Here is a 27,974-nt window from a genome sequence, read left to right on the forward strand (position 1 = left end):
GTGCCAGCCGACATTGGATGACCACAATCCCCCCCTTTTGAACCCTAACCCTTTTTTCTCCTCGGAGTGGACCGAAGAACGACATCCCCCAACTTCCTCCAACTCTCCAAGTCCCCAACCTGCACCTAGTGGTCAGTCATTTTGCACCCAACACTCAACCATTAGTACTCTGGACTGGGACCTTTTGGCCTTCCTTCCCCTGAACTCATTGACCAAAGAAGTTAATCAAAGGAAACTCGTCATAACCCCAAGAACATGTCGCTGCGAACTTGGATCTCCGCTCCTAGCTGAACAAAGATAAACCGATCTGTGTCCTGATGCACCGACCTCTACCCACCGACATTTGCTCTTTCTAAATATCGTCATCAATCTACTTGCCTACTATTGGATCTCAAGCAGATCACGAAAGGATAGACGTATTCCACATGATTCAGTCCTCGTCTTCACTGTGTCGTTCACACAATGCACAGCTGCTTACCTAACTGTTGGGTACAGAGGCGCGTGAGGGGCCTTACCGCTCCGCTTCAGGGGCAGTAGCAATGCAGGACGCTAAACTCCCAACACATGATTTCTTGTTCATGCAGAACTCATGTTAGTCACTCGGCGTATTGAACGTCATCCTCTTCTTGTAATCGCGCAAAAGAAACTGAAAGTAATGTGAAAATGACCTTTCCTTCTATAACTGTCTTTTTCGAATTGAGATTTGCCACAGAACCTGCCAAAAAGAATTATTGTTAGGAAGGCTCGATTGTCCAACTGGCCTGTTGTTGGATCGATGTATCCCAAGTCTAGCACTTAGCGTACGAGCCGCCCACCTGCCTGGCGTCACCGCATCATGCTCTTTCGATTATTCCTGTGGCAAGCGCATTTGACTGGGATGAACCTTCCATCTCCTCGATCGGAACTCGGGCCGAGAATCTGAATCAATGCCATGGGATGGTATGTACAAGTCGGTGGCTTCGGTTGAACCTACCGCTATCCAGCTTTTACACCCGGTTCCCCCTCATGGTGCGGTGATGTTTTCTTGAGCTGCTAATCAAGCTCACTTCGCTTCTTGACGGCTCACTCCCGACACGACTCTGCTCATTGCGCCGCTAAGACAATTACCGGTGTTTCCTTTTTGTGTTGACTAATGCCGATCGCATCTTCTTGTTGTCCTTCACGGAAGAAAGTTACACGTCGAAGAATGGGATGCTCCTGTGGAAAGTTATGTGTTTGGGAGAAGCGTTTGCCTCCTATTGTGTTATCGAAAAGACAGCGATGTCGAAGAAATTCATATATCAGGAAGAATATGTTAATTTGATAGACCTTGGCTGAAGATAAACTGCTCAAGTTTTTGACCTCCCAGACGCTGGGCTCTCGAAGCAATAGGGCGATGCCCTTGTCCGTGATTGTTCGTGGAACAGTCATCCAGCGGAATGCATCTGACGCCGCCTACACCGGCATCACTTTCGATCCTCCGACCTCGCAGCATATGTTAGACGTTTTACTACTCAAGAGGTTACTTAAGATGTCTATTTACCTGTCCCTTTTCTCATCTAACGTGTGTCAATTGGCTCAATGAAGAGAGAGAAAAGTGCTGTGGTTACTATCCAGTGGCCAGCACCAGTCGCAATCATCATATCCATGCCCAGTTCTACAGTCCCTGTCCTTGAAGCCGCCGGATGCTTGACCCTTCCCTCGAATGAGAATACGAGAGCCTCAACTGACTCTCAGCCTCAGTCCATTATCCCAATTGCTCCGAATTTCCAACAGTCCAACACTGCCACTTATTCAAAAACCTTCACAAGACAAAACCTCCTCACCCGCCAACGCTCTCGGCGCAGTGACCTTGAAACTCCCATTCTGAAGCACCTTCCCCTCCCCTCTCAATTAGCTCTCTCACCCTTTCCTCTCTCCATCTCAGCCACCCCTTTTATTTCTCCAAAACCTCAGGTCCCGATAGGTAGGTAGGTAGGTAGGTAGGTAGGTAGGTACTCACCTCAATCTCCCAAACAGGCGGATCTCTTTCCCAAGGATCTCCAAACTCCCTCCTCAAAAGATCCCCAAGACTAATCGGATTAATGTCGAACATTGCTCTAGGGTAAACAATGATTACTCCAAAAGTGTCAAGACTAGTGGATCCACTTCGTTCGTGGACGGTACTCGTATTTCCACGCTCGTTACTACCTCTAGAGCTGGAGGTGATCACACTTGGTGCGCCTGTAGATGCAAAAGCTGCTTCGGCTTCGGCTTCATGTTCGTCGACGACAGGAGGTGGAGCTCTCGAGATGGGAGTTGTACCGTTTAGGTTGTTGTTGTTATTGTTGGTTCCATTGATGGTTGTGCCGCTAGTGCTGGTGGGAACTCCGTTGATGGTTGTTTGAATGACGTTAGTACCGTTTATTGTGATTCCACTGATGTGAGTTCCCGATATGGTGGTTCTGGTTATGTGGGTACCGTTTATGGTAATGTCTCTGATATGGGTGCCGTTGATGGTTGTTCCAGTGATGACTGCCCCCGTTTCTGCTCCGGCTCCTGCTACTGCTCCTGGGGTTCTGATGTGGTTGGAGGGTTGGCCTGAGCTACCGGTTGCGGCTCTGTGGGCTGGTGAGTGCATTTGTACTTCTTCGCCTGTATTGCTTTCGTCGAGATGGTACCCATTGGTGAGGTGGCCGTTGGTTGGAGGATGGCCATTGATTGGGGGATAGTTAGTGGCTGATACAATGAGCCCTGCTACTTCTGGATCTACTGCTATGGTATATGCATCTGCGGAGAGACTGCTCATGGTTGTGTTGTTCCTGATTGACTCAGACCTGGTGCTATGCGGCATGATGAATGCTGATTACTTTAATCGTGGTTTTTGACAGCTGATTACAACATCTTGACTTTTATATCATCAGGCAAGTATTATATGAGCAGGATTCAAACTCACAGAGCTCCTACTCCTTTGTGTTTTAATTAACACACTCTTGGTTTGCTTCCCTGACAATAGTAGGCACTCTCATGTTATCTGCGCTTCCAAGAGACGAGACATACCCATGTGGCCCTTGGATTTTGCACTTCTTTATACTTCGCACTGCATCAACGAAGATACACTAGTACATTCATCCACTACTTCCAAGAAACATTGATTGGAGCTTTTTGGTGTGATGTTGCTGCTAGGCTGGCATCGTGGGTACCTAGACAATGCTTTTTGAATGACGTGGGAGCTTAGGAACCTCCTTGCCTTCTTGTTAATTTGAGTCTTGGAAATGTCATCTGGCTTAAGTCTGAGGCAATAAAAGTCAAAAGTGAAAGCGAATCATGCATTTTTCTGGACACACCCCATGCGGTTCCTTCCAAGCGTTCCGCCGAAAGCTGAGGGTCTTCATTGTAATATTGTTGGCGCTGTTCATTAGCTCACATTGATTTTCTCCCTTGGACACGACGTGCAGCCATACGAATCAGAATCTAGACATTTTCTCAACATATCGTTCAGTTTTCCGCACAATTGCTGACTGCTTAGCCTCTCTAGCTATTTACCATTGCGCTTCTTGACGATGAGCAAGCCGGATTGTACCGTGTCGAGGAGTTCATGGAGAAATTCGGTACATTTTGGATTGGCATGGAGTTCTTCGATGAACTGTGGAAGTGTGTAAGTAATCACAATGTTATGACCTTGCGGGAAGGGATGTGTGGCTGTTGGTTTCTTGGCAGCAAGTGGAGCGGGAAGAGGGGGCTTTGATTTAACAAAGTAGACGAACCTTGGTAACCTGTGGCTTTACAATTGCTTCCATCTCTCTGTCAGGGCTGTCCAAGTTCTCCTTTATCGTAAAGAAGGTGTCTGTTTTGAAGGAGCACCAAGCCTGGTCAACGGCACTCCGTGCATGAGTGAATTCGGAGAGGAGCCTCCAACCGCCGATCAGCCAGGTAACAAACTCAATGTAAAGACAACCCAACGTCCACATATCATACTGTCGCCCATGGCCACCACCATCGGGTAAGTCAATTTCTGGGGCGCAATAGCATCTCGATACCATAATGGTTCCTCGGATCCTCGACATGGTGCGCTTGGTGCTGATAGCAGCAAGACCGAAGTCTGTAAGTTTTAAAGTTCCGCCTTGGAAGGCTGATGATCCAGTTGGACCTTCGTTTCTGTCTGGAAACCACAAGATGTTTTCGGGTTTGATGTCGCCATGATATCCGTATCGATCACACTGGGAGGGGTTCAATCCAAATGAATCATATTTGTGAATCGCAGACACTCCCTGAGCAATGCCGTGGCATTGTTTTGCAACCCACCGTATGGTGTCATTGTCCAAGTTGGGACTCGGGTTTTTGAACCGCCAATAGCCGTCTAAGCTGGCCTCTGCCCAGGGAAAAACCAGGTAAAAGCTCTGTGATTGCTCGTAGGTGGCCAGGAGAGAGATCAGATGCTGATGTCTTTCGTTGCTGAATTTCTTGAGCACATCCACCTCTCTTAGAAACAGTGCTTTGTCTCTAGAGTGTAGTTTCTTGATTGCGAATTGACATGCGCAATCATTGTTTCTTTTCGGCATGGCGCTCGTTGGGCCAATAGGTGTGATAGCATTGTGTGTAACAGGAATAGCCCAGGGGCACTAATCGGCATCAGCCCTTTCTTTCTTCTTGACAACCTAGAGGTAGGCACAATTGTATTGTCTCATTGCACTTACTAGTCTATCATGGAAGGTATGATGGTCAGCATGAATCTTGACCCTGAAGACTCGGCCGCCTCCACCTGCGAACTCGTATTCCTCGCTTGGGCTTTCTTCGTCATCACCGAGAAAGGGAAGAATAGCCTTTTCGGGTAGACGATAATGAAGGACACGATGTTTGGTGCTCGGCCGGGCCTTTCCGAAAAAAGGAGCCAAGGTTGTCCACTGCATCTCTTCGAATTGGCTCAATAAAAGGCAGCCCCATCGCTCTGGAAAGCACTTCAACCTGACCTCTGGTGTTTTCCGACGTCGAAGATCGTATATACCGCCATGGCGACGGTATTTTGCTTTGAGCGGAAGATCCGAATCATTGACGTTCGTTTCCAAGAACTTGACAATCGCCGGCACCTTGTCCATCATCACTAGGATAGCAAAAACTTTGCGAAAGGATTGTATCTTCCCCGGTTCGTTGTCATTGGACGTTGTGCAGGGTGTTTCAGTGCAAATCATTCGCGCAAACTGGGATATTTTGTCAAGGTCGTAGTTGTCAAGAGATTGCTGTCTTCGGAGTTCCTCCCTGACCGTTCTGAACGTGATAATGGTGGAGAGGGCGGTTGCTGGGAAGAACCCTTTTGCGAGAGGGGTAGTGCTGTTCTTTCTCTGTAAAGCCTCGAATAACCGATCTTGAAGTGATTTCCTTGGAATAGCGAAAATCCTGCTTTCACCAGACACCAGCGGAGTTTGAACCAGGCTGTCTGTTATACGCGTGCGGCCTTCATTGTACATACGTTGACCCAAGTCGCTGATTTCGCTGGGCTCCTGGTGTATGTCGGACGCTCTGGCTGTTTCCAGAACAGGAACTCCACGTCCCCGGAAGGGAGCAGTTGCAACGCGAACATGATGGATGTTACTGACAGATGTGTAAGGTTCCGAAAGCATTTGCTGCTTTGAACAAAAGTTAGTGGGGTCCTCCAAAGATGAGATACATTTTCGGAAATCAGAACGGATTGACGACGTACCGATGGAGCTACCAACTCCTCAAACGATTCTTCAATCTCGGGCCTCCGCTCGTGGTACGACTCATTGCGCCAATCATTGCCGAGTTGATGCTCGTTCTGATCATCTTCCTCAGCTGAGCTACCGATATCGCTCGGTGATGGCGAAACCCACTCGTCATAATCAGATAGGTCGGAGTTGAGATAGCTGTACGAGTCTTGACTTGGTTGAATGACTAGACTGGCTGGCAAATTTTCTCCATTTTGTTCAAGTGTAGAGTCAATGGTAGCTGGCTGGATAATGCGGACAATGGGGTAGCTAGCAGAATCCGAACTCAGAGCGTTGTGTACTGCGTCAGAGGTGCTGTTGCTGTCAGAATCGATGCAGTACTCTGATAAATCTTGACTGCCAGAAACTCCAAGCGAGAAGGAAACGGCTCGCCCTCACCTATGTGGCACACTGTTAGAAGCCTCCATGACATGTAATTACGGTGAACGCCAGTCGGATGTTGTGAAAGCCTGTGTTGATGGAGACAGGTGGTAATGCGCACCAAGCTTAAATGGTCTTTCGATACCGTATCTTGAAAAGCAGGGCGTAGGTTGCCTCCAAGGAATAGCCAATGCGAGACATCAAGTCAAAGGAGGCTGAGAACAGACAGTACTGCTATCCTTAAAACAAGGCGTTGTTGGTTGGATCACAGCATACAACTCAGCTTGTCAGGGATGAGTGGCAGGTGGCTTCTCGTAGGTTACATGGCCCATTGCCTGACCAGCTTGACGGGACAAGCGTCTACCCAAAATGGAAAAACGGGAAAACAGAATGTTGCTCACGAGGCTTAGGCGGCCATGTAGATATCGTACGAAATGCGCAGATGTGTGGTCGGTGGCTTTTGCTTTCGATTCGTGTTTCAGGGTGGCATTACATGGCCCCCATCCTGTTATCCCGATTTTCATCGTTTCGGTGAGAAGGGCGATGTCAATTGGGTAAGGCGCCTTGCAAAGCATTTGGAACAGAGGTATCTTGAAGGTGAGGCCCGGTAGTGTCATAACTCAAGTGCAAAAAGACTTGCACTGACTCAAGAGGCTTGGTCTCGCTTAACGCCGGTCATCCTATACGGCAAAGGCATAGCGTAGGCGCCGTGTTAGGCTTTCTCTGAGCATGTCAGACTACAATGAGTTGCCTCCAAGGGATATGCTTTTGAGATCTTGCGTCTGTGAGATATATAAGCTCTCTAGCCATGATGTCTTTTCTCTGCTCCAGCAATACCAAGAACAACCTAACTTTGACGACATCGTATCATCTCACATACACGCCCGATCACGCCAAACAAAGAGTCGCTAGAGTAACGAAACATCTGCATTTGAGATACACTAGGTAACAACAAAATCAGCAATGGAAAGACTTGATGAATACTCGGTGTCTGGGGACAACAAGAGCAACAATAGCGATACCAACGAGAATATGGATGGCAAGCCTGAAGTTTCCTCTGGATACCAAGGACAGACCTTTGTCTATCAAGAATTGCCGGCGAGGATAACAAATCCAGTGAAACTGGCAGCATTGCTCAGGACGCAATTTGGGGTCGGAAAATACGAGGTATCGGTGAGTAGATGCTTGGTTTGACTGATTCACTGGCTCGCAAACTTACAAATATGTTATTTTCGGCAGATGATTCGGAGTGTCTACAACGTTGGCACTCCCCGAAGGCTATCTTTGACAGAAATATCACTGTGTAGAGGGCTGTGACGAGGATGGATTTCGGTGTACCGGTGGACGGGTTCAAGGCACTCTGCATCCATGTCAATACCTAAGCTTTGATTCCTCTCTCCATCGTTTCCTGTCTTGGTCCGCGCACCTTGTCTGTAGTACCTTGTCAATCTTCATCTGTACCGCCCAACACATCGAAGGAAATTGAAGGGAAAATCATGACTGGTGGCCTCCTTTGTGCCTGCCTCCTGCATACATCGAGAAGGAGCAGGCTCTCGAAGCGCCGTGGCTTGCTAGCCTGCGCGAAATCATGCATGTCAAGAAAATATTGGGAGGCTTCGAGTTGGGGGAAGGGGGGAACTTGCAGTTCATTGCTACTCTAGAAGCATGGGGCTTTCTAGTGCAGTGAACCTAGTAGGGAAGGTGTGGTTGCCTTCAGGTTGCCTTCAATTGCCTTATCTGCTATTGCCGTTGGGGTGATGACTTCCACTTGGTTGCCTCTTCAGCCTGTCCAATACTGGGAAGATTGTGTCAGTGTCTTTTCATCAGGCTGAGCTTTATGATCGGCATCTGGCATCAGGAAAAGTATTTTCTCAAATCTGGAAGGATTGGGGATAGTAAATCTATAAGACCCATGCGGTGCCCCCTAGCGTGATGCCGACAGGATGATACACGAACATTCATCCACAGCCCGACGTACCTCTATACAAAACATGGCTTGATTCGATTCACTCACTATTCGACTTCACAATATGGATTCATTCACCGCCTCTGATAGAAAACGTCAACGGAGCTTCTCGGAGACCAATCCCCACAACCTCGCTACTTCAGTCGTAGACTTGGCGTTGAGGCCGACATACAAGAGACTCCGTCTGGACGACAACTATGTCGACCATCTTGGCAGCCAAGCAGCGCATGCCGAAGAGGGCTTGCGATCTTCGTTCTCGGGCAACCTTAATTACACTCATTACCCTTCTAGCTCTGTCAGCGATGCAAATGGAATCAATGACAATGGCATGGGTTCTAGTGACTCTGAACCAGACGACCCCAGTTTGTACGGAGAACCGGAGGTGAAAGCCCTGAGCGATCAGATCCAGAACAGTCTTGTCAAAAGTCCGCTACAATATGGACGAGTTTTCCTGCCAGAAGGCGTCCTAGATAAATTGCTCACAAAGGACGCGGTCCGCCACGAACTCTTGCGCAATGGAATCCACCTTGACCCCCCCCAAACTCGATACAATGGTTGATTTCATCGTGCCGGGCGCAAGAAAGTTGTTTGCAACCGCTTTACTTACCGGGCTCGACTACAAGAAGCTACATGCGGCCCTTAACGAGTTCTTGCGGAAACCCATTGACGACCGTTCGTTACCACTCGATGAACAGAAACTCGACGACCTTCTGGAAAAGAAACGGGGAAAGACTCCGATATGGCGGACCGACGTCAACATCAACACTTTTCTGACCAAGCAATGGGCTTTCCTTGCGCCAACCTTTCCACCGCCACCCGGACCTCCTGTAATGGAAGTCTGGGGACACACCGTTCTCCCATTCATTGACAGAAATGAGATCGTCGATGATGTGGGTGCCTTTGGGTTTGTGTATGAAGTTACCCCCCACGAGGCAAACATTACCGATGTTGGCTTGAAGGTGAGCAGCTCAACGATCCCATCTTGTGATCATTCAGCACACCAAAGTGAGTAACCCGCTGACAGCACAAAATAGGGGTCGCGAATAGCCGTCAAACGTCTCAAATTTCAACAATCCAAGGATACTCCCGAACGGCGTGAAGAAGAGGTGGCGTGGAACAAAGAAGTAAAGATACACCATGAGATATCCCAAATGAACCACCCTCACATCATCGATTTCATTTGCGCAATTCATGGTGTCATTATCGACAGGGGGCCGGAACATTTGCTTTTGTTCCGCTGGGCTGACCAGGGCAACCTCAACTCATTTTGGAAGAGCTACCCAAATCCGAGAGTCTCAGCATCCCTTGTTCAGGAAATAATGATACAGTTTCAGGGACTCGCCGAAGCACTCAACAAGCTGCATACGCCTGGAAAGAAAGGCTCTTATCGGCATAGTGATATCAAACCGGACAACATCCTCTCGTTCAGTACGCCAGGCCGCATGTCCTCGGACGAACACCCAGATATTGGCACGCTTAAATTGTCTGACCTTGGGCTAACTAAATATCACGTTGAGGCTACTGGTTATCGGCATCAAACAAGTGCCAAGTACACAACGCACAGATATCAAGCACCCGAAGCTGCGACTAATGAAGATGGTGCAAGATCAACGCGGTACGACATCTGGTCAATGGGATGTGTCATGCTAGAGTTCGTCATCTGGCTACTCTACGGAAACGATACCTTGAAGCAGTTCAACGTTCAGATCACCACCAAATCTAACGGGTCCTGGTTCATGAAGAGAGGCCAAACTGCAAAACTGCACGATACCGTGGCACAGACAATGAACTTCATGCTGGAAAGTGATCCGGAGTGCCAGGACGGCACTGCTGTAGGCGAACTCATCAGACTAGTCAGAGAAAGACTACTAGTGGTTCACCTTGGGCCGGATACGAAGAAGCTCCAGCGGGCGGAAACTTTCAAGGGTGTCGATAGCACGATCAATGACATTCCCAGCATTCAGGTGGAACAAATCGAAGATGGCTTCGTTTCACAGAGAGGGGACATGGACACCAGGATTGCCCAAAACCTGTCGGCAAGGGGCCGTGCCACTTCCGAAGAGCTTCTCGATGCGATGAAGAGGATTGTAGCCAATGGTAAAGGGAGTCAGCACTACTGGTGCACGGGGCAGGGTGATCGTGCTCAGATCACTCAAGAATTACTGAAGCTCTTGTCCACCACGGACAGAACCAGACCATCGGGAGGTGATTCATTTCTAGCCCTTCCGCGTGCGGGTGGAGTTGGTAACAATGGCGGTCTTTTACCTCCAAGGGAGACACGAAGAGAGACACAGGTACTGGACATACCTGATCTAGTTTTGCCTTCGACGCAGACCAAAAGAGTATGTATTCCCGTCATGCACACTGTTGATCCGAGGCTGTGATAATGACTCGACTAACCACAAATATCCCAGATTGGCACGGTACGTAAGCTATAGCGTCCACTTACTGAATTCATGAATTATTTGACAGCAACTAACTGATTCGGTGTCATATGCCGAAATAGGAGGTGAGTAAACTATTCCTGCCCATGATTCCAGTTGTAATGTTGCTAACAATATTCAGTATGTAAGTGGACTTGCTCCATAACATCTTCATCTTCAGAAAGCAGCATAACATGTTCGCTAATCCCGTTATCACTCGTAGAGGGTAAGTTAAGAAGGTCCTTGAATTGGTGACTGTTGTATGTTGCTGAACCCTTCTCACTCCTATAGGTAGTAAGTCCTCTCCTTTATCCCGTTTTGGTCGTTGCAGTGGCGCTGACAATGTGAACAGGTACAGGTGAGCCAGTTCTGTTAGTCCACCACCCATGACAAGAACCCTGAGCACAGCTCAGCATAGCAGAAAGCCCGGAGTTGGCGCTCGGAAACTGCTATGGCTGGGCTGATACCTACCATGTTTAACTTGCCAGCATTCCTCCTCCATCCAACCTCTCAAATTCTTTGCTTCCCTTTGCGTCATGTGAGGATAGGTGATTAAGAGCGGGATGCATGACTGGCAACAGATATTGACTCTGCTCCTTAGCTCGATCGCACGATATACACTGTCGACAATGACTTTGCACGGATGGCAATTTCAGCCATGGGTACCGATGGATTATGGCCAGAGCCCCCATCAAAGTTGTGTGTCGACTGTAAAAACATGAAATTCTTCGAACAGGGGTTTCAAATCGAAGACACCTGGGGGGCTCTCAGGAGGAACCAAGAGACCTGCGAGTTCTGCGCTCTGCGATGGGATGTATGCGTTTCCTGGGATCCGAAAATGACCCGGCTCATAAAATTCAGCTGCGAGGAATCGATGTTGCGTCTTAATGACCAGACAACACCCGTACTTTCTCTCTGCCGGAGCCCAGGTAATTGTTTTGAACAATGTCCGGCACGCGAAGGGGACCAGAATCTTTGCTGACCTTTGCGAAACAGAAACGCAGTTGGAAGACACCGTCAAGATTGGCCTGCCGGGCCTTACGGTATCTGAAGACCAACACTTTGCACTTTTGCGAGGATGGCTAAGATACTGCGACACCCACCATGAGTGCAAACCGTGGTCGAATGCACCTCTTCCAACACGCGTCCTTGACCTTGGAACCATGGACGATACTACCATCCGTCTGCGGGAGACGCAGAAGGGTGATTCCTTCCGCTACATCGCACTCTCCCACTGTTGGGGAAAGCATGAGCATTTCTTCACCACCGCATTGAATCGCCGAGACCACATGAGAGGAATCCACGTTGATAACCTTCCCAAAACCTTTCAACATGCGGTCAAAACCACACGTGGGCTGGGTATTCGGTATCTGTGGATTGACTCCATGTGCATTATCCAGGGCCCTGGCGGAGACTTTGACAAGCAATCCGCAAAGATGGAGGACGTGTTTAGTTCCGCCTACTGCGTGATCGCTGCAAGCAGTGCGCGCGGACAGGGAGACGGCTTTCTCAACCCCAGGAGAAAGTGCGATCACGTCAAGGTCGTCAATGAAAGCGAAAAAGGGGGAGTGTATGTCTCCCGCTTCCGTGACGATTTCAAGGAGCACGTCCTCAACTCCCCGCTTAGTGAGCGAGGATGGGTCTTACAAGAGCGCGCCTTGGCGAGGCGAACCATCTATTTCACGGAATGGCAGACATACTGGGAGTGCGGTGATGGAATTAGATGTGAGACGCTGACACGGATGGATAAGTATGTGAACCCCCAGTCGTACGCAATGTCGTACGCATTGTAAGCACGCGGCTTTTGGATACATTATGCTAACAGAATCCATTTAGCAAACTTATGTCCTACCTCGGTGATCCCAACTTCCCATCAAAACTCTCTGGCGCTGGCAGCAACCGTGGTGAGAAAATCCGCTTTTACGAGGACCTGTATCGACACTACAGCCGTCTCAACCTCACCTGGAAGAAAGATCGGCCAGTAGCCATCGCTGCACTTGAGAAGCGCCTTCATCGAGATCTCAAGTCCTCCGGTGGGTTCGGCGTCTTTGACGACAGCCGCAGTCTGCTACCCCGGAGTCTCCTTTGGCAGCGCGGTGCAGAAGTTACGAGCCTCAACAAGATCAGCTTTCCACCTGACACGCACACACGCCTACCCACCTGGTCATGGATGGCTTACGATGGTGGCATTGACTTCCTTGACCTGCCACTAGGTGAAGTGGACTGGGACGTCAGCGAGATCCAAGGGAATTGGACGAAACACCAAACCCTTGACATACAACGTGGACCTCAGCAACAGGAAGCCAAGGAGATAGAACTGAGTGCCAGAACGAGGAGGTTCAAGATGGGAACGACGGGATCAAAGGAGTTTGATATCATATACGACATCCCCAACCAGGTGTCGAAGGAGACCGCACTTCTGAAGTGTGTGCTGGTTGGAAAATTGAGGAACAATGACGTGCCGAAAGAGAAGACTACGTACTATGTTCTGGTTGTTGTTTTGCGGGATAGTTCGCTGCCGACGGAGATGTACGAAAGAGTAGGCGTCGGAAGGATGCTTGGCGAATACATCGATCTGGACAATTCGCAGCCGGGGAATTGGGTCAAGATCAGGTAGGCGCAAGATTGGACGTGTCGTTCTGCGTGCTGGGCAGGCGGTTTTTCCTCCTCCAGATTGTCACCTCGATTTTCTAATTTCAGATTCTATGATCGTTAACCTCCTTTCCTTTGCTTGGTGCGTACATTTCGAGTACCTGATTCAACGTGCAAGCTCAAGTGGCCGAGTTGTCTGGTTAGGTGATGTAATGAAGCAAAATACGACATGTTGACTGTCGAAGTCTGGAAGGACACTCATCAAGCTCATCGTCTTCAGCGTCGTTGATAGCGCTGGAAACCTCATCGCAAGATCATCAGAGAGCAGCATAAACGATGACCAAAGTCCGAAACTGCTTCCGCTCATGCCAGTTTGATGAATGGAGTGTGAATACCAAGTAGCTCTCCCCCCAGGTCCGGGTGAGCTTGTGTGGTATGAGGAGTGGTGTCATCATCTCCGAGTTTGAAGTGTGAACCCCCTGTGAGAGCGCTATAAGTATAGGTGACCGTCCGCTGTTAGTCTGGTGGAAAGACCTCGATGGCTGAATAATCATCCCTGATTTCGATCGCTATGGATACTCCAATTGGGTGCATGAGTAGAGAAACGTCCCATAAATGCATAACTACTGTTTTCAATATATGCAATGTACGGGGCGTTTAAACACCCCCGTCAATGCGGTATTGAACCTTCCGACCCATCACGTGGATTCGCGAGACACTTTCGCGTCTCTCCAATTCATCAGCATCGTCATCGGCGAACTTCCCGGTGACATCCAAATCACAACCTCAAGTACGCGACGCCGGACACGCTACTTTCCACCAACTTCCACCAACTCTTTGAACCATCAACACCACCGATTGTAGTCGAAACATCACAAGAACCAAAACCGCACCAATGTCTACCCAATTGAACGCGGGAATCCCGCTCTCCCACGCGCCCGACGGCGTAGGCTACAAACTCCTCGAACTTCCCTCAGAGCTAGCTGAACTTTTGGAATCGGAAAACCCGCCTACGTAAGCTTCTCTACCTTCTCTCCTCGATTGTGGACACCTCCCTCGCGCTCACGCTGCCCTTCCGGCTTTCACCGACCAAACTATCCCCCCTTTTACCCGACATCACCCAAAACATGAAACCAAACACCCAAACAACAGATAGATACCTCAACTAACAAAAACAAACCCCGACAACAAAAGTCTAACCCTCCACCCCTCCCCCACCGCCGCCCTCCTCAAAACCACCATCGACGGGCTTCCCAAGACTTACTCCCTTCGACAAAAGAACACCTCCAACGGGCTCATTCTTTTATCCCCATTTACTACTACTCAAACTGCACCACAACCACGGCCAGATAATAAACAGACAACAACAGAACCGGGAGACGAGATGGACATAGAACAAGAACAACAACAAGAACATCAAGAAGAAGAAAAAGGGATGGGAATACCTATCCCAGGCCTCCGAACCCTAACTACCCTCCATGAAACGATCGAGTTAGTTCCCGAAGCGGAAGGCGCTAGTGCGCCGGCTGTGAAGGCGAGGGGGAAGTGGCATGAGAAGTTTGCACGGGGGCGTTAATTTAGGTGATGTCCATGGTTTTGTGGATGTTTTTGTGACACATTTAGTTGGGGGGGGGGGGGGGGGGTTTGGGGGGAGGGAAATACTGGGGGTGGTGCGTTTTGAGAAAGACCTGTGATACCCTGGGAGGAACAAAAAAAAGATTTTGGATTAAAAAAAAAAGGGCAAGAGCGAGATGTTCTGGTTCGAGTCAAGGGCTGAAAACGGTTGGTTGTTGAAGACGCTGGTTGAATATTAGTAAGTGCCCTTCTTCAGTTGCTCAAGTTGATGGACATGTCTGTCCGTTACCTCTCTATCATGGGGACGTTTAAATATTGTGAAGGTATGTCTGATGCCTCAATGCCAACACATTACACACTGAAGGCTAACGGAGACCACGATTGCGATGTCAGTGACTTATTTTCGTCCTTTCACCCATGTTCCTCACAAAACAAGACATATCACTGAAATATAGCATACTATATACATGGCTATTTATGTGCGCACAATGATCTTACTCTATTTGGGGTATCATGAGATCTACAATGTTACTGCTAAGTACGCTTCGCCACGCAATGTGCAACGTCTTGGAGGGCGAGAAGATAAAAAAGCACAAACTAAATGGCTGGCGATGCTCCCGTCTGGAAATGCAGATCAGATACCAACAAATCCGCTTTATACTCGCTCAAAAAAAGAAATAAAACAATAACAATGCAACGACGCTGAATGTAACCAGCGTTTCTCTTTCGGTTTTGCCTCTTTTGAAAGAAGGAAATACCAGATGAACGCTCACGCCACGCCAATGATGCCAACGTGTGTTAGTGAATCGTCATCCTCCTCTCCACCTCTTTGACTTTTTGTTACCTTTCCGCAAGCTGGGAAGAAGATTTCGCTTCAACGACTTCACAGAAACCGTAGCATATGAACGACATTGCTGACGTCTGAAGGAGATGCCATGAAACAGGAACCAACGAGTCATCAACGAAGATAACTTGGACTGACAAGATACCTTCTCTCGTCCAGCCCCATCCACCAGATCAGGCTTGCCAAGGCCGATATCTAGTTTCCCTTGACCGAAACGCAGCATCATTGGCATGGTGAAGCGTTACGAAGATCGGAGCGAGCATCACATCACCCGATCAAACATCCTCTGCACGGTTGGAATCAGGATCCATTCCAGGCGGCCTAGGTTCCGCAACCCGGTCAGAAACCGGGTCTATGAGGACCGAACCCGTATTAGGGGGAGGTGGAAGCGGAAGCCAAGGATGCCATGGACTAGATGTACCACCTCCACGAAGTCAACCCCGTTCATGTCCCCAGCAGGTACTTGCTGTCCAGAAGGCCGTGCAGCTACCTGACCTTGGTGATCCGGTGTCTCTGGCGCCTATTCATCAGCAGTAAGATCGACAACAGGCACCTGCTGTCTAGGAGGAACTGCTACTACCGGGGCTCGGCCAAGGCTTCGCACGTTGACGCCCGGGTTTGGTATATTGTTGGCGGCCACAGGAGGAGGATGGGCGGCCAGCCTTGGCGCAGCGAGTTGCGCCATTTGGGGCAGACCAAATCCATCGTTCGGGGGAAGGGGGCCAAGGCCGAGGCCAAGGAGACCTGGCCCGCCCGGATTCCAGTGTGGAACATTGGCCGGGAAATGCGCGTTAAGCATGTAGTGATGGTCATTATGGTTGTGATGGAGGACCTGGTTTCCAACCCCCGGAAACGCCTGTGGTGCCTGACCTGGATTGGGAGCAGGATTGAGGGCAGGATTAGCATGGGGGTTGGGATGGATACCAAGGGCAGCATAGCCTGCATGTCCTGGGTTCATTCCTTGGTTGGGGTAGCCGTTGGCCACTTGGCCATGTTGTGGCTGAACCGGTCCTCGGTTCCTCTGGGCTGCCAGTTGTGCGTATCGGCGCCCCCACCTCTCCATAACCCGGTCCCGCACTGGTCCCGGCGGCAGTCCTAGTCTTACGTCTATGGCAGAAGCAAAGTCAGTCGAGCATTCGCATGCTGGATGGGAAGCAAGGTCTCGAAGAGGACAAAATACTGACACTGCTGTAGAAGATCGGCTTCGCCTCCCACGGGCTGCACATGTGCATGTGCAGCTCCTGGCATGCCTGGCTGGGCCTGATTTGGCCCACCCACTTGGGGTTGCGCTACTATACCACCCGCAAGCGCATGCCGAAGACGAGCCGGACCCTGACCGGGGTAGGCTACAGCAACACGCACACCGTTAGGATGAGCATGCTGCTGCCGTTTCGGAAAAAGCTTCTCATCAAACTTGATTTCAAGCTCCTTAGCATCAATGCTGGGGTCCGCTTCCAGTAGCTTCTTTCGTTCCCTTTCCTCAGCTTCCCGAGCCTCCTTGTCGTGAATATCATCCAACGACTGCTGTTCAAAGAGAGGGCAGTTGCCCTTTCTACCACCTCTGTTCACATCGTCAAAGTGGTTATAATCGCAAGGCTGCCTACAAACGTAGCATTGCATGGCTCTGCATCTGGGACAAGTCATCTTGTTGCAACCGCTTTCTTTGATGAATCGGTTATTGCCTACGCCGGTTAGCCTGAGTTAGACGATCAGAGGAAATTCCAATGAAGACTCACATTTGTAGCACTCCCGTATCATAGCCAATGATCTGGCCTCCTCGAGTTTCCGCTTGGCGTCCTCGCCCTTATTACGGGCTGCTTCAGCCATGGCCTCGTCGCAAGACTTGCCGATGTGAGTTTCTTGACGGCAACGTCGGCAGCTTTTGACCCCACACTCCGGTTGTTGGCACTCGAACTCCCAGTTGACCTCCACTGGGGGATACTCCGCAGCATAGTTGCAAAATGGACAAGTCTCCAGGCCCTCGATACCAGCACGTCGAATGCTGTCATTTTGCTCGATTTGGTCCAGGGTACGCTTCAGGCGGTCATCCAGGAATAGGTCTTTTTGATCTCTGGAAAAAGTTGCTTCGCAGCCATCCATAGACATGCAACCTAGATGATACCGCTGCTGTCCAATCTGATTTTCCGCTTGCCGCCGAGCGCAGTCGTAGCAGAACCAGTGAGCAGTGTCACCATCGCAGTGCACCATGCGATTGTAGGGAAGTTCGTCAAAACAACACCCGCATTCGGTGATGGCACCTTCCGCCTTTGCGTTTTCGAAGTTTTTCTTGTCTTCCCTCTCCTGGGCTTCTTTGGCGGCGTCCTTGGCTAGTTTTGCTGAACATACCTCCTGCGCTGCGAGAAATTCTTGCTGTGCCTCTCTGCCGGGTAGAGTGATATCTTCTTTATCGATTGCTACCTCTTCGATGTTGTTCTTGTGTCTGGGATACAATTTCCTGCGAAAGGTGACACCATGCGGTTTCGAAAAATCCTCATGTAGGGCTGAGTACGTTTGATAGACCGAAGAGTTGTGCGTTAACATTGCTTCCTCGATGTCGCCTACATATGCTTTGGGAAAAGCTTCCCTGAGAAGTAGCCGGCTGGTCCAGGATTAGTTATGGCTTCAACTTTCGGGTGTGAATGGGTAAAATCCAGACTTGTCTCCAGAGTCTAGCGACGATTGAGAGACTCACCAGACGCGGCTATAATTGTGGTCTCTATGGTGTTGGGATACACGGCCCTCATATTTTTCGTGCAATTTTTGCAGCTTCGACTCTTTCGCGTTGTCGCCGACATCCGCATCGTCTCGTTTTCTTTTCTTGACGCGTCTTGGATATTTGGTGCCGTTGCCTTCTTCCTCCAAGATACGATTAAGGAACAGTTCTGAATCCCATCCGCATGCATGACCCTGCTGCTGGGCGTAATCTGGACAAACATCCGGTAGAAGGCTTATAACTGTGGCCAGAAACGTGTCCTGGTCACGTTGTGGCCCTTGTTCTGGCACCGGTAGTACAGCAGGGGGTGGCCAACCGTCGTCGACGAAAACCCTGCCCAGGAAATTAGTATCTTTATATCTCTCGCAACGAAACCATGTCTCTGAATGATGATGTGGAAGAGGTTGTCTCCAGCCTGTCCCGTCTTCTTTTTCCTTGGAACTTTCGCCCTGATTCGAGTGAGTGAGTATAACGGGATTTAAGAGTGTGAACATGGCTAAAGGGCACCGAGGTAGGTTTACGCCTACGGTGGTGATAACGACGAGGAAAAGAAAAAGAAAACAGAAGGGCGCTTTTGGTAATATTAGTGAGCGGGGGATGGGTGTGTTGACCACTTTGAATAGCGAGACCAGATGTGGAAGTTGTGTTGTATGAATGGTGAGGAGAGAAGATGGTCGTAGTCTTGCCCAAAGATAGTAGACCAGGCGAAAATGATCCAGATACCGGCTAAGAACAGGACAACGAGGTGCTTCGTTGGAACCCAATTCTGCATGTAATGGAACGTGAAGCCTGAGAGAGAATCTCCCAATGTGCGCGAAGTGAAGTGTATCTGGTTGAGAAGTCCACCCACCCCGCAAAGAGAATGAAACATCGGGGATGCGGCTCAAAACTTGGTCAGATGCATGGTAGTCGGGAGCGACGTCAGGTCGATCTGGTGGTTCGACATGGCCAAGATCTGAGAGTGGGTAAACCACCGGTACATGATCAAGGCATGAAGAGAGAATGAACACGAACGAGAATAAGAACAAGGCGTGATGGGGAAAGATCATGGTGGTCCGTGAACACAAATTGGAGTAACTCACGGGTTAGAGGCACTCATGGCTCAGGCTTTGCTTCGCCAGGTAGTTCGATACGTGCTGACGACGAAAAGACGCAAGTTGGCGAAGCTGCAGGAATAGCGAGGCGGAACATGTGCCGGGCAGCTTGCGTGGAGCAGGTTCTATTTTCTCCCCCGAATTCGAGGAAATCAATATGTCCCAGCCTGTGGCTTGCGAGTGAATCCCGTCGGTGTCGCCTCGGCTCGTCCGAGGTGTTCGTGAATGTTGTGATTAGGCGGGTGAGTCGAAGGTTGCAGGTTAGTCTCGTACGATCCGCCCGGTTCGGTGTTTGAGGTTTTTGAGAGCATAAGTTGAACACTTGTATACAGGTTGACGAAGTCCCATCACAGCCCCATGGTCCGATGATGGGCAGGAAAGCAGGATGCAAGCGACTGTTTGGAGATATAATGAAGCGAAGGTTCAGATGGAATGCTCTTGGTTAGCGGGCGCACCAGAGAGGCGACATGGCACTTCAGATTTTTTTTTTGAAAAGCCTGGAAGCGTCGGGCGGTGTCGCTCTTGAATTGGGAATTAAACGAGGCCCAAATCAACCATGCGGCGGCAATTGCGTTGGACGCGAGCTGTGTCGCAAATGATGGATGATGAATCTAGCCAGTCGTGGAGAGGACTAGATGCGCCAGCGGCAGGCGGCCAGCAAACCCATACATCGGGTCCGGTTGAGTGAGGCCTTCCCCAGTCTCCGCCTACTGCCGAACGTGCTGAGCGTGGACCTTGATGACAGGATCGGACAGTGTGAGCAAGCGACACGTTGCCAGGCCACCGTCACCCGTTCATGCGGCTGCCGAGGCAAACGAGTGACCAACGAGTTAACCTCCACCGTCCCGTCGGGAAGCGACAAGATTATGAAGCTGAAGTGCCCGACGGTGCAAGCCAAGAAAAGGCAACCTGAATTGACCGAAATCCATACAACGCTGCCGGGTCAAACAAAAAGTACACAATTGAAGAGTGCAAGTGCCTAAAAAACACAGGCGAAGCTGGAACCTGTGTGGACATGGACTCGCCAACTGAACAGGGCAGGCACATTTTACTTTGAACTGCCCCTGCATTGGTTCCTTCCTTCACTTTGAATGCTCCATCCCGGTTAAACCAACAAAAAAATCGTAAATACGTACCACCCAACTCGTCGTTCCCCCATGCTTGACGCCTCTTATCTATTGAAGAATCAGACCTCCCGTTCTTCTTTGAGTGTTTCGGGCAGGGTGTGTGTCAATACCCAGGAAGGAATACCTGGGTCACCTGGCTGCCTGGCCTAGTTTGTGCAGTTGTTGGACGCCAGCGAAACGGGGTCAGATCATTAGAATCGTCCTCCCACCCCCAATACTCCATTGACTTCGGTCGGAGTCGATCAACCTGGGTTGAGTGTGAGTTAAACTGGCGGTAGCTTCCGGGACAAAGCTTGCGTAATTGCGATGAAGGCTTAATGACCAAAGACAGTTGTGATTATGGTGTAAGATTGATACTAATGCACTCAGCTTGTAGAACAATAGGTATGGACAGTTCGGTTCAAAGAAGAGGCCGTACGAAGTGCCGAGATAAAACACCCCAAGCCGGTTAGACTTGTATTTGTGGTGGGGCACCACCCAAATCCACACGTAATGTACAATCCAATACTGGTTTGATTGTTAGCTCGAGACCTCGGGTCAACTTCCCTTGGCGTGTGCATGATGTGAATATGCTGGTTTTTAAGATAAATTACACCATATTCTTCCTTAGTAATACTTTTCGGATTCATACTTGGTCATTAATTGCATCCATAACAATTTCAAAGACCTCTCGTAACATACAACGCAGCAACTAGATTGCCGTAGTTTCTAGTCACATCCGCTATCGAGAGCCAGGCCGCCCAACCCACCTCTTCACAACACTGCATGCGAGCAAGACGGAGGTCACCATCATTCAATCCTCTAGACCAGATCAGATTGCAAACCAGTACCATATCAACTATGGCCGAACTCTCACACTGCCCAACTATGATGTATGTGACAATATTACAAAAGCTCCGTCATAATATTCGGTGGTTAAGTGATAGAAGCAAGTGGGTATCTACGCAAAGGGCAGCTCAGCTACTACCTCTGAACGCTGCCATATCGGTACCTACCTAGGTAGCACGATATGACCTTCCCGCTCAGAAATCCTCTTCATCATCCTCCAAATCTGACAATTCCGAATCTTCATCTTCGTCCTCGTCCTCATCCTCACTTGAAGGGACATTGCGCCTCGTTCTCCTTCGCGAACCTGAAATACTCGCCTTCGCCTTGGCAGCAGCCGCCTTGCGCTTGGGTTTCGTGCTCATCACCACGGAGTCTTTCTTCTTTGCCGGTTGATCCCCGTTACCCTCTTCCTCGCCGTGATCCACCTCAAGTGTATCCTCCCCATCCTCATCATCCTCATCTACCACCGGGAAGAAAGAGGACCTCAGATGGCTATCCCTTTCTTCATCCTCCACCTCAAAGCCTTCGGGCAAAAACCCACCGCCGCCCATTTCCTCATCTTCACCTATTTCCGCTTCGGCTTCAGATAACTCCCGAATCTCCGCCCCTCCGCTTCCATGCCTTCCAAAGACCTCCACCTCATCACCCACATGCCCATAATCCTGCTTAATTCTCTCAACAATCCGCATCCCCATCAAAAGCTTCCTCCACATTCCCAACGCCGCCTTCCGTCGCTTCTCATCCTCCTTCCTCTTCTTCTCGGCCTCATCCTTGGCCACCTCCTCCATCACCTGATCATGATGCTCCTCGGCAATAACAACCCCCTGAATCACCGGCACCGCCATCCTGTTTCCAAACTCAAAGTCCACCACCGCCTCCGCGTAGTCGATGCCCAACCGCTTGCACACCCGCATCGCGCCGCGGTATGGCACGTGCACCGCTCCCTGAGGGCACATGTGCTCGGCAAATAAATCAATGTTGCCGTACTCGTTCTTGGGTATGACGCCGTTTTCGATGGGCGGCGGGATGATCCAATCCGTCTGGTCGAAGCTGTATAATCCCTGCAGCACTTTCTGGCCTGTAAGCCGCTCGGCTTCCGCAATCTCTCGTCGCCGGTTGTTCGTTGCTGCTCGATAAGGGACGCGCTTGAGCGGTTGCTCGCCGGGAAGGGGAGCTCGCCCTTGCTTGTGCCAGGTTTCGGCGCTCTTGACGTGGACTACGTCCTTGCGGGAGTAGACGGGCTCGTCTTGGGTGGCGGCCGTGGTGGTCGCCGCTTTTTTGCTGCTGCCGCTGCTGCTGCCTTTGTTCCTGAACATCTTGACTGGTCGCGCGTTGGGCAGGAGTGCTTCCTCGCGCTTGAGGTGTCGCTCGAGGACGAACTCTTTGGATTGCTTGTAGTACTGTAGAGTCTCTTGGCCCTCTTTAACTTCCTTCTTCTCGGGCTTGGCTGGCTTCAGGTCCGTCGCGTTTTCTTCTAGATCGACGTCGGTCATGGCGGGCTTGCTCCTGCCGCCTCGAGCGTAGCCTTTCATCACGGTCTGGAACCAGTCGTGCATTTCGTACCTCGCTACCTTGCCATGCTTGTTGTAAACGGGAACTTTCTCCATGGGAATCCTCATGCCTTTTGTGCGCCCAGGCAAGGTTTGTCGCTTGAGGTAGCGCACTGTGACATCCTTTGCTGTGCCGTCTGGCGAGTAACCCACGACGTAGGCCATGACCTGCTTGGCCTTGTCCGCTTTGCTACCACGTGGCTCCAGAGACTCGATCAACTCCCTATTCGTGCCAATGATGGATTTCACGATGGGGTCAACTGGTCGGTACTTCTTGGTGACTGGGGAGAGAACCTCAGTCCAGTAATGGGGGAACTCCAGGTCCTTGTCGTAGACTTTATTCTTCATTCGCGGTGTTGGTTCGGGCTCGTGATCACTAATGACTAGATCGTCATCACTGTCTGCTGCTATGAGCTCTGAGTTAGACCTTTGGATCTTCGTTGTCTTACGGCTTGCACCTCGTCTTGTAGATCTCCCCGATGCCTGAGTTGTAACGGTCTCTTTGGCCATACTCGTGGCTCCCATCTTCTTTTTTGGGGTCGATTTGTGATCTTCTTCCTTCTCCGGATCTGCCTCTTCTACTTTAGTCCAGCCGAACCCCAAGGGCTGTAGACTAGCTACCAACCTAGCCTCCAACCCCAGTCCCCTCAACAATGCTGTAAAAAGTTGAGCGCCAACATCACGACTCCCAGCGCATTCCGAAGCACACTCGCGAAAGTCTTCCAAACAGGCAATTCGCTCTCCAAATCGTTCCGGTTGATGCTCCTCCTGGCTGAAGGCTTTCGTCAGGCGATCCAACCTCTCCAACGTCATGTACCCCCATTTCCGTAGCCCCGGTGCCGTGGTCCGAAACCGCTGCTTCCACCACGCGCTGAGGACTTTCATCAACCGAAACAGGGGATCGCCATGGCTCATATCCACCGCGCCCTTTTCAAGATGTTTCGCTGCTTGACCCCAGTCGCGCGACCTGTCCGCTTTGGCAGCATCTTTCCCTTTCGCCTGCGCCTTTCCTTTCACTTGCGCCCTCGTCTTCTTCTGGGCGGGTGACTTCTTTTTAGTCGAAGCCTCAGTACCACCTCCATCAGGTACCACCACCTCCAACCCACTACTCCGCCTCCATCTATCCACCTCATCCCAAAGTTTCGGGGGAAGATGCGACAAAAGAATTCCTTGCACCTCTGGGTCGCACAGCCAAGTATTACGAACAGCGTTGTGCCAGAGAAGCAACTGCACGTGCACACAATGAGTCGAGACTCGTATCCTCCGCTCTAGCTTGGACGGTCCTTTCTTCCCTAGTGCGTTGGCAAGGGATATGCGCGTGTCGCGGATCAAAGTCAGTTCGAGGTCGCCAGCGGGTACTTCGGGAACGTTTGCTGTGGCTGATTGGGGCTGGTAGGGTTCGACATCTTCGAATTCAAGATCTTCGTCGTCATCCTCGTCTTCGTCCTCGCCTACTTGAACATTGTGTTTTTGTTTCTTGAGGACCGAAACGTCTTCAAAGTCGCCATCGGACAAGGATGAGAGAGAACTGGAGTCGTCATCGGAGCTCTCGTCAAGCGCCAATGCTGCGAGACTGGTCTTGGAAGACGAAGCGGGACTGGCGGTTGCGTCGAGGGCGTCGAAGAGGGTCGGCTTCCGAGGTGGAGCAGTCAATTTGGCGGCGTTGAGGTTCTCTTTTCCTTTTCGTCGCTTTGCATCGTTCTTCAGGTCGTTGGCTGGAGGGGGAGATTCATCGCGGACTCGCTTGCGGGGTACATAGGGGGGCATGATGGGCAAGGTGCTGTGTCTCTTGACGACCGATCATATCGAGGGTCAAATGTGTTTGTTTGGGCTGTATTAGAATGTATCCAACTACATCCAACGCCTCTATGTCGTCATCACAAGACGCGTTCGGCCTTGCGGATGGCAAACAAAGCTCAAGTACCCTAACCCTGAATTTTGTGTGGTTGTGAATTTAGGTTCTTGCCTTTTACCAGTTGTTGTTCAGTTGCTTCAGTTTTCATTGCTTCGTATAGTCAAAATTGTAATAAAGCTTCAACGAAGGGGTTCTCGCTATAGAGAGACTATGTTCACCAAAGAAGACGCAAGGCAGGATGATTAGTGTAGATGGAAGACGGTAAGGAAGTGAAGATGGATTGTTTTGTTTCAGGGCAGGGGAACGACTGACATCACCACCTATGCTAGTGTAGAGTGACTTTACCCCACGAATTGCAGGCAGTGGACTCGCAGTGGACTTGGAGCGCTACCAGTGCCGCCTCTGGTCAACCGGCAGGCAATCTGGGTTGTTGTTGCCCCTGTTGATTACCAGATCTCTCCACAACATCGGTGCATTCGAGACCCTTCCAGATCCACCGTGCGGCGGCTGAAGGCAGCGGCTGACAGGGCCGCGAGGGCCGCTACGGCGCTGAAAGGCAGGCGATGCATGCGCAATGGACCCCCGAAGGCAACAACAACGTCACGACAGCCACTGTTTACCTGTAAAAGGTACCTCTACCTTCTTCCCCTCGGCATCGTTTTTGGTGTACTTGCTTTGATCTGGTTTGTCATCCATCCTCCAAGACCACGTCGCGTGACAGCCAAAGTCTATCACCAGCTTGCGAATCTTCAGACGACAACGACCCCTTTGCCACGCCTAAGCTATCTTTAGCTATTGTGTCACAAGCGAAGGCAGCATCGTCCTTACGACTTGGCAGGGGTGACCATCTACAACCTCGAGGCCTTCACAATCCAGGGGCACTTCATTATTACCAATCCTCCATCGAACGCCCATATATAAAACTGCGTGAAGCTCGGCTTTGCCAACCCTCCTTCTCACCATGTCCAACAACGACTCCTCCGACACCAGCTACGTCAAAATGTCTACCGCCGACGTTGCCTCCCCCTCTGGCACCAGTGCCGGCACCGACGCCAGTCTGGTCGGCAAGCACTGCCAGCTCGAATATTGCAATCAGCTCGACTTTCTCCCTTTCCTCTGCCAATCCTGTCACAAGACCTTCTGCCTCGACCATCGGTCCGAGTCATCGCACAACTGCGCCTGCGCGGGCGCTTGGGCCGAGCGTCGCCGGCTTGCCCAGCTTGCCCGGCCCTCCGCCGGCGAAGGGAAACGCATGCGCGAGCTCGTCTCGCAAAAACCCTGCGCCGACGACGCCTGCAAGACCATCATCGGCACTTCCTTAGTCCCGGGCGTGCACTGCCCCTCTTGCAACCGGGACTACTGCCTCAAGCACCGGCTGGCTGAAGACCACGACTGTAAATCCAAGGTTCCAATCGGGGCGCGAGCAGCTTCCGCTGCGACGGCTGCGGCAATGCAAGCTAGCGCCAAAAGTGCGCTCGAACGGTTCAAGCTGTGGGGGAAAACGAAGCGCGAGGAGGCGGCAAGATCGCTACCGAAACCGAAACCGAGCACGGCTGCGCAAAGGGTGATTGCGGTCAACACGCTGAAGAAGACGGCCAAGGGTGATGACAAGATCCCTCCCGAGAAGAGGATATATCTGTATGTGGAGGCGGAAAGCGAAACGGCCAAGGCGAAGATCCCCAAGGGCGAGTTCTTTTACAACAAGGAGTGGGTGGTGGGGAGGGTGTTGGATGCGGCGGCAAGGAGTCTGCAGGTGCAGAATATCAACAATCAGTCGAGTAAGGAGGAGGATCGGCTAAGGGTGTTTCATGTGGAGGGCGGGAGGATGTTGGAGTTCAATGAGAAGATCGAGAAGGTGTTGGTGAATGGGAATACGATTGTGCTGTTGAGGGGGGTGGGGCCGCCACCGGATTTGATTGAGATGTGAGGGAGGGTGGCTGGTAATTGGAGGATGTGGGATAGTGGCAGTTGGTTCGCATCTTCACTTTATATATTCTGAGAGCATTGGGATGGGCTTTCAGCGGTTTTGATATTTCTCATGGACACTTCCTGATACCAAGTGCTGGGACTGGGAAGTTGTTGGAGCATTTCTTAGATGACTTCACATGTAATGATATTTTGTGCAACTTGTCAATCTTTCCGTAATTTATTCAATAGTGAGCATGTGAATGTAGAGTACCTATAATACACTTCAAGAGCGCATGGGAACAATCCCTTCATACATCTTTGGCCAGCCCATGTTCTCTCCATCATCTCTCTATTCCGCTTACTCGTTCTTCTCCTTGTGAGGAGTAGGCTTCTCACTCAGCGTCTTTTCTCTTCCGATAAGTGGCGCATGCCCAACAGCCTCCTTGCCGCCAAATGTCTCAAAGGCCTTATGGAACACCCATTCGACCGCATTCTCAACTGGCTTGTCGAACAAAGTAGGCAGGAAGGGAACGACCGACAGACCGAGACCAATGGGACCCCAGGTCCGGATCGTCTGGTTCTTGACGTTCTTCATCGCGCGCCCGCTGTACCGCACCACGCTGTGAATCGTAAACGCAGGCAGTCCCATACTGGCCACGCTCTGGAAGATGAGGCGCTGCAGCATCACGGTCCGGTAGTCCTCCAGCGGCGTGATTTTGCCGGGCGTCGGCTTGTCGTCTTCCATCTTCTTGGTGCCGTTTTCATCGATCAAGCCGAGAATGCGCTTCTGGCGCGATGTCAGCTCGACGTTGGGGTCCAGCACCCGCCGGTTGTGCCAGTATGCCTTGTATCCTTCGTAGCTGACGTCGCCCAGGATGTACGCCCACGAGACGCCGTAGGCACCACGAACGAGCCACGGGTGCGCGACGGGGCGGAAGGACTCCCCGATATCGGAGGTGTAGGCGACGTAGCGGTGGGCGGAGAGGAGAATGGTGCGGAAGCGGGAGGCGTAGGCGGCGTAACGGACGTTGGACTCGGTCGAGGGAGGCATGCTGTCGTAGAGTACATGACCAATGTTAGCTCCGTGAGACTGTTGGGCCTAAACTCCTTTCTTTTTTTTCTCCGTGTGTTGGTTTTCCGGTGCAAAACACGTACTAGCCCTCGTAGAGATCATCATAAAATTCTTCCTTGTCAGTCTTGTCGACTAACTTCTGGAGACCGTCGGGCAGCTTTCTTCGCGCAGGCAGCTTCTGGGGGTTGAGCTCGTCATGAACGGCATTCTTGACATCGACAACTTTCTTCTCCACCTTGTCTTGTATAGGGCTGGTTTCTGAAGGAGACTGCTTGGGCGGCGCCGGCTTGTCCGGGTTATTGCTGTTGCCAAAGGGCCACATTGTGGTTTATTGTTGCTTCTATCGCGGATTGTAGAATTTGCTC

General features: G+C 50.8%; 9 protein-coding genes across 9 annotated transcripts; 4 read left to right on the forward strand and 5 right to left on the reverse strand.

Moving 5' to 3' along the window:
• Positions 1 to 1,915: 1,915 nt before the first annotated feature.
• On the reverse strand, positions 1,916 to 2,812 carry NEUTE1DRAFT_38501 (uncharacterized protein; the record flags this gene model as incomplete). The annotated part of the gene is made up of 1 exon (XM_009850451.1): positions 1,916 to 2,812. The coding sequence occupies one exon, from the start codon at positions 2,810 to 2,812 to the stop codon at positions 1,916 to 1,918; it is 897 nt and encodes a 298-aa protein (XP_009848753.1).
• Positions 2,813 to 3,376: 564 nt separating this feature from the next.
• NEUTE1DRAFT_99117 (uncharacterized protein) lies at positions 3,377 to 6,114 on the reverse strand (the record flags this gene model as incomplete). Its single annotated transcript, XM_009850917.1, has 6 exons — positions 3,377 to 3,496; positions 3,542 to 3,604; positions 3,726 to 4,178; positions 4,656 to 5,456; positions 5,657 to 5,982; positions 6,081 to 6,114. The coding sequence occupies 6 exons, from the start codon at positions 6,112 to 6,114 to the stop codon at positions 3,377 to 3,379; spliced, it is 1,797 nt and encodes a 598-aa protein (XP_009849219.1).
• A 795-nt stretch (positions 6,115 to 6,909) lies between these two features.
• NEUTE1DRAFT_78474 (uncharacterized protein) lies at positions 6,910 to 7,379 on the forward strand (the record flags this gene model as incomplete). Its single annotated transcript, XM_009850918.1, has 2 exons — positions 6,910 to 7,235; positions 7,302 to 7,379. 2 exons carry the CDS (start codon positions 7,026 to 7,028, stop codon positions 7,377 to 7,379), a joined length of 288 nt encoding a protein of 95 aa, XP_009849220.1.
• Positions 7,380 to 8,092: 713 nt separating this feature from the next.
• On the forward strand, positions 8,093 to 13,068 carry NEUTE1DRAFT_99118 (uncharacterized protein; the record flags this gene model as incomplete). The annotated part of the gene is made up of 7 exons (XM_009850919.1): positions 8,093 to 8,521; positions 8,613 to 8,987; positions 9,063 to 10,201; positions 10,362 to 10,455; positions 11,188 to 11,265; positions 11,456 to 12,201; positions 12,288 to 13,068. The coding sequence occupies 7 exons, from the start codon at positions 8,093 to 8,095 to the stop codon at positions 13,066 to 13,068; spliced, it is 3,642 nt and encodes a 1,213-aa protein (XP_009849221.1).
• An 870-nt stretch (positions 13,069 to 13,938) lies between these two features.
• Positions 13,939 to 14,619, forward strand: NEUTE1DRAFT_39623 (uncharacterized protein; the record flags this gene model as incomplete). Its single annotated transcript, XM_009850503.1, has 2 exons — positions 13,939 to 14,057; positions 14,238 to 14,619. 2 exons carry the CDS (start codon positions 13,939 to 13,941, stop codon positions 14,617 to 14,619), a joined length of 501 nt encoding a protein of 166 aa, XP_009848805.1.
• Positions 14,620 to 15,982: 1,363 nt separating this feature from the next.
• On the reverse strand, positions 15,983 to 19,157 carry NEUTE1DRAFT_99120 (uncharacterized protein; the record flags this gene model as incomplete). The annotated part of the gene is made up of 6 exons (XM_009850920.1): positions 15,983 to 16,569; positions 16,647 to 16,986; positions 17,067 to 17,092; positions 17,199 to 18,061; positions 18,155 to 18,508; positions 19,066 to 19,157. The coding sequence occupies 6 exons, from the start codon at positions 19,155 to 19,157 to the stop codon at positions 15,983 to 15,985; spliced, it is 2,262 nt and encodes a 753-aa protein (XP_009849222.1).
• A 2,054-nt stretch (positions 19,158 to 21,211) lies between these two features.
• NEUTE1DRAFT_78478 (uncharacterized protein) lies at positions 21,212 to 24,541 on the reverse strand (the record flags this gene model as incomplete). Its single annotated transcript, XM_009850921.1, has 1 exon — positions 21,212 to 24,541. One exon carries the CDS (start codon positions 24,539 to 24,541, stop codon positions 21,419 to 21,421), a length of 3,123 nt encoding a protein of 1,040 aa, XP_009849223.1.
• Positions 24,542 to 25,590: 1,049 nt separating this feature from the next.
• On the forward strand, positions 25,591 to 26,755 carry NEUTE1DRAFT_78479 (uncharacterized protein; the record flags this gene model as incomplete). The annotated part of the gene is made up of 1 exon (XM_009850922.1): positions 25,591 to 26,755. The coding sequence occupies one exon, from the start codon at positions 25,591 to 25,593 to the stop codon at positions 26,554 to 26,556; it is 966 nt and encodes a 321-aa protein (XP_009849224.1).
• On the reverse strand, positions 26,752 to 27,931 carry NEUTE1DRAFT_59801 (uncharacterized protein; the record flags this gene model as incomplete). Its single annotated transcript, XM_009850923.1, has 2 exons — positions 26,752 to 27,589; positions 27,693 to 27,931. 2 exons carry the CDS (start codon positions 27,929 to 27,931, stop codon positions 26,896 to 26,898), a joined length of 933 nt encoding a protein of 310 aa, XP_009849225.1.
• Positions 27,932 to 27,974: the final 43 nt, after the last annotated feature.

This window comes from Neurospora tetrasperma (assembly GCF_000213175.1).
Source record: "Neurospora tetrasperma FGSC 2508 unplaced genomic scaffold NEUTE1scaffold_2, whole genome shotgun sequence".
In the NCBI taxonomy this organism is placed as follows: domain Eukaryota; kingdom Fungi; phylum Ascomycota; class Sordariomycetes; order Sordariales; family Sordariaceae; genus Neurospora; species Neurospora tetrasperma.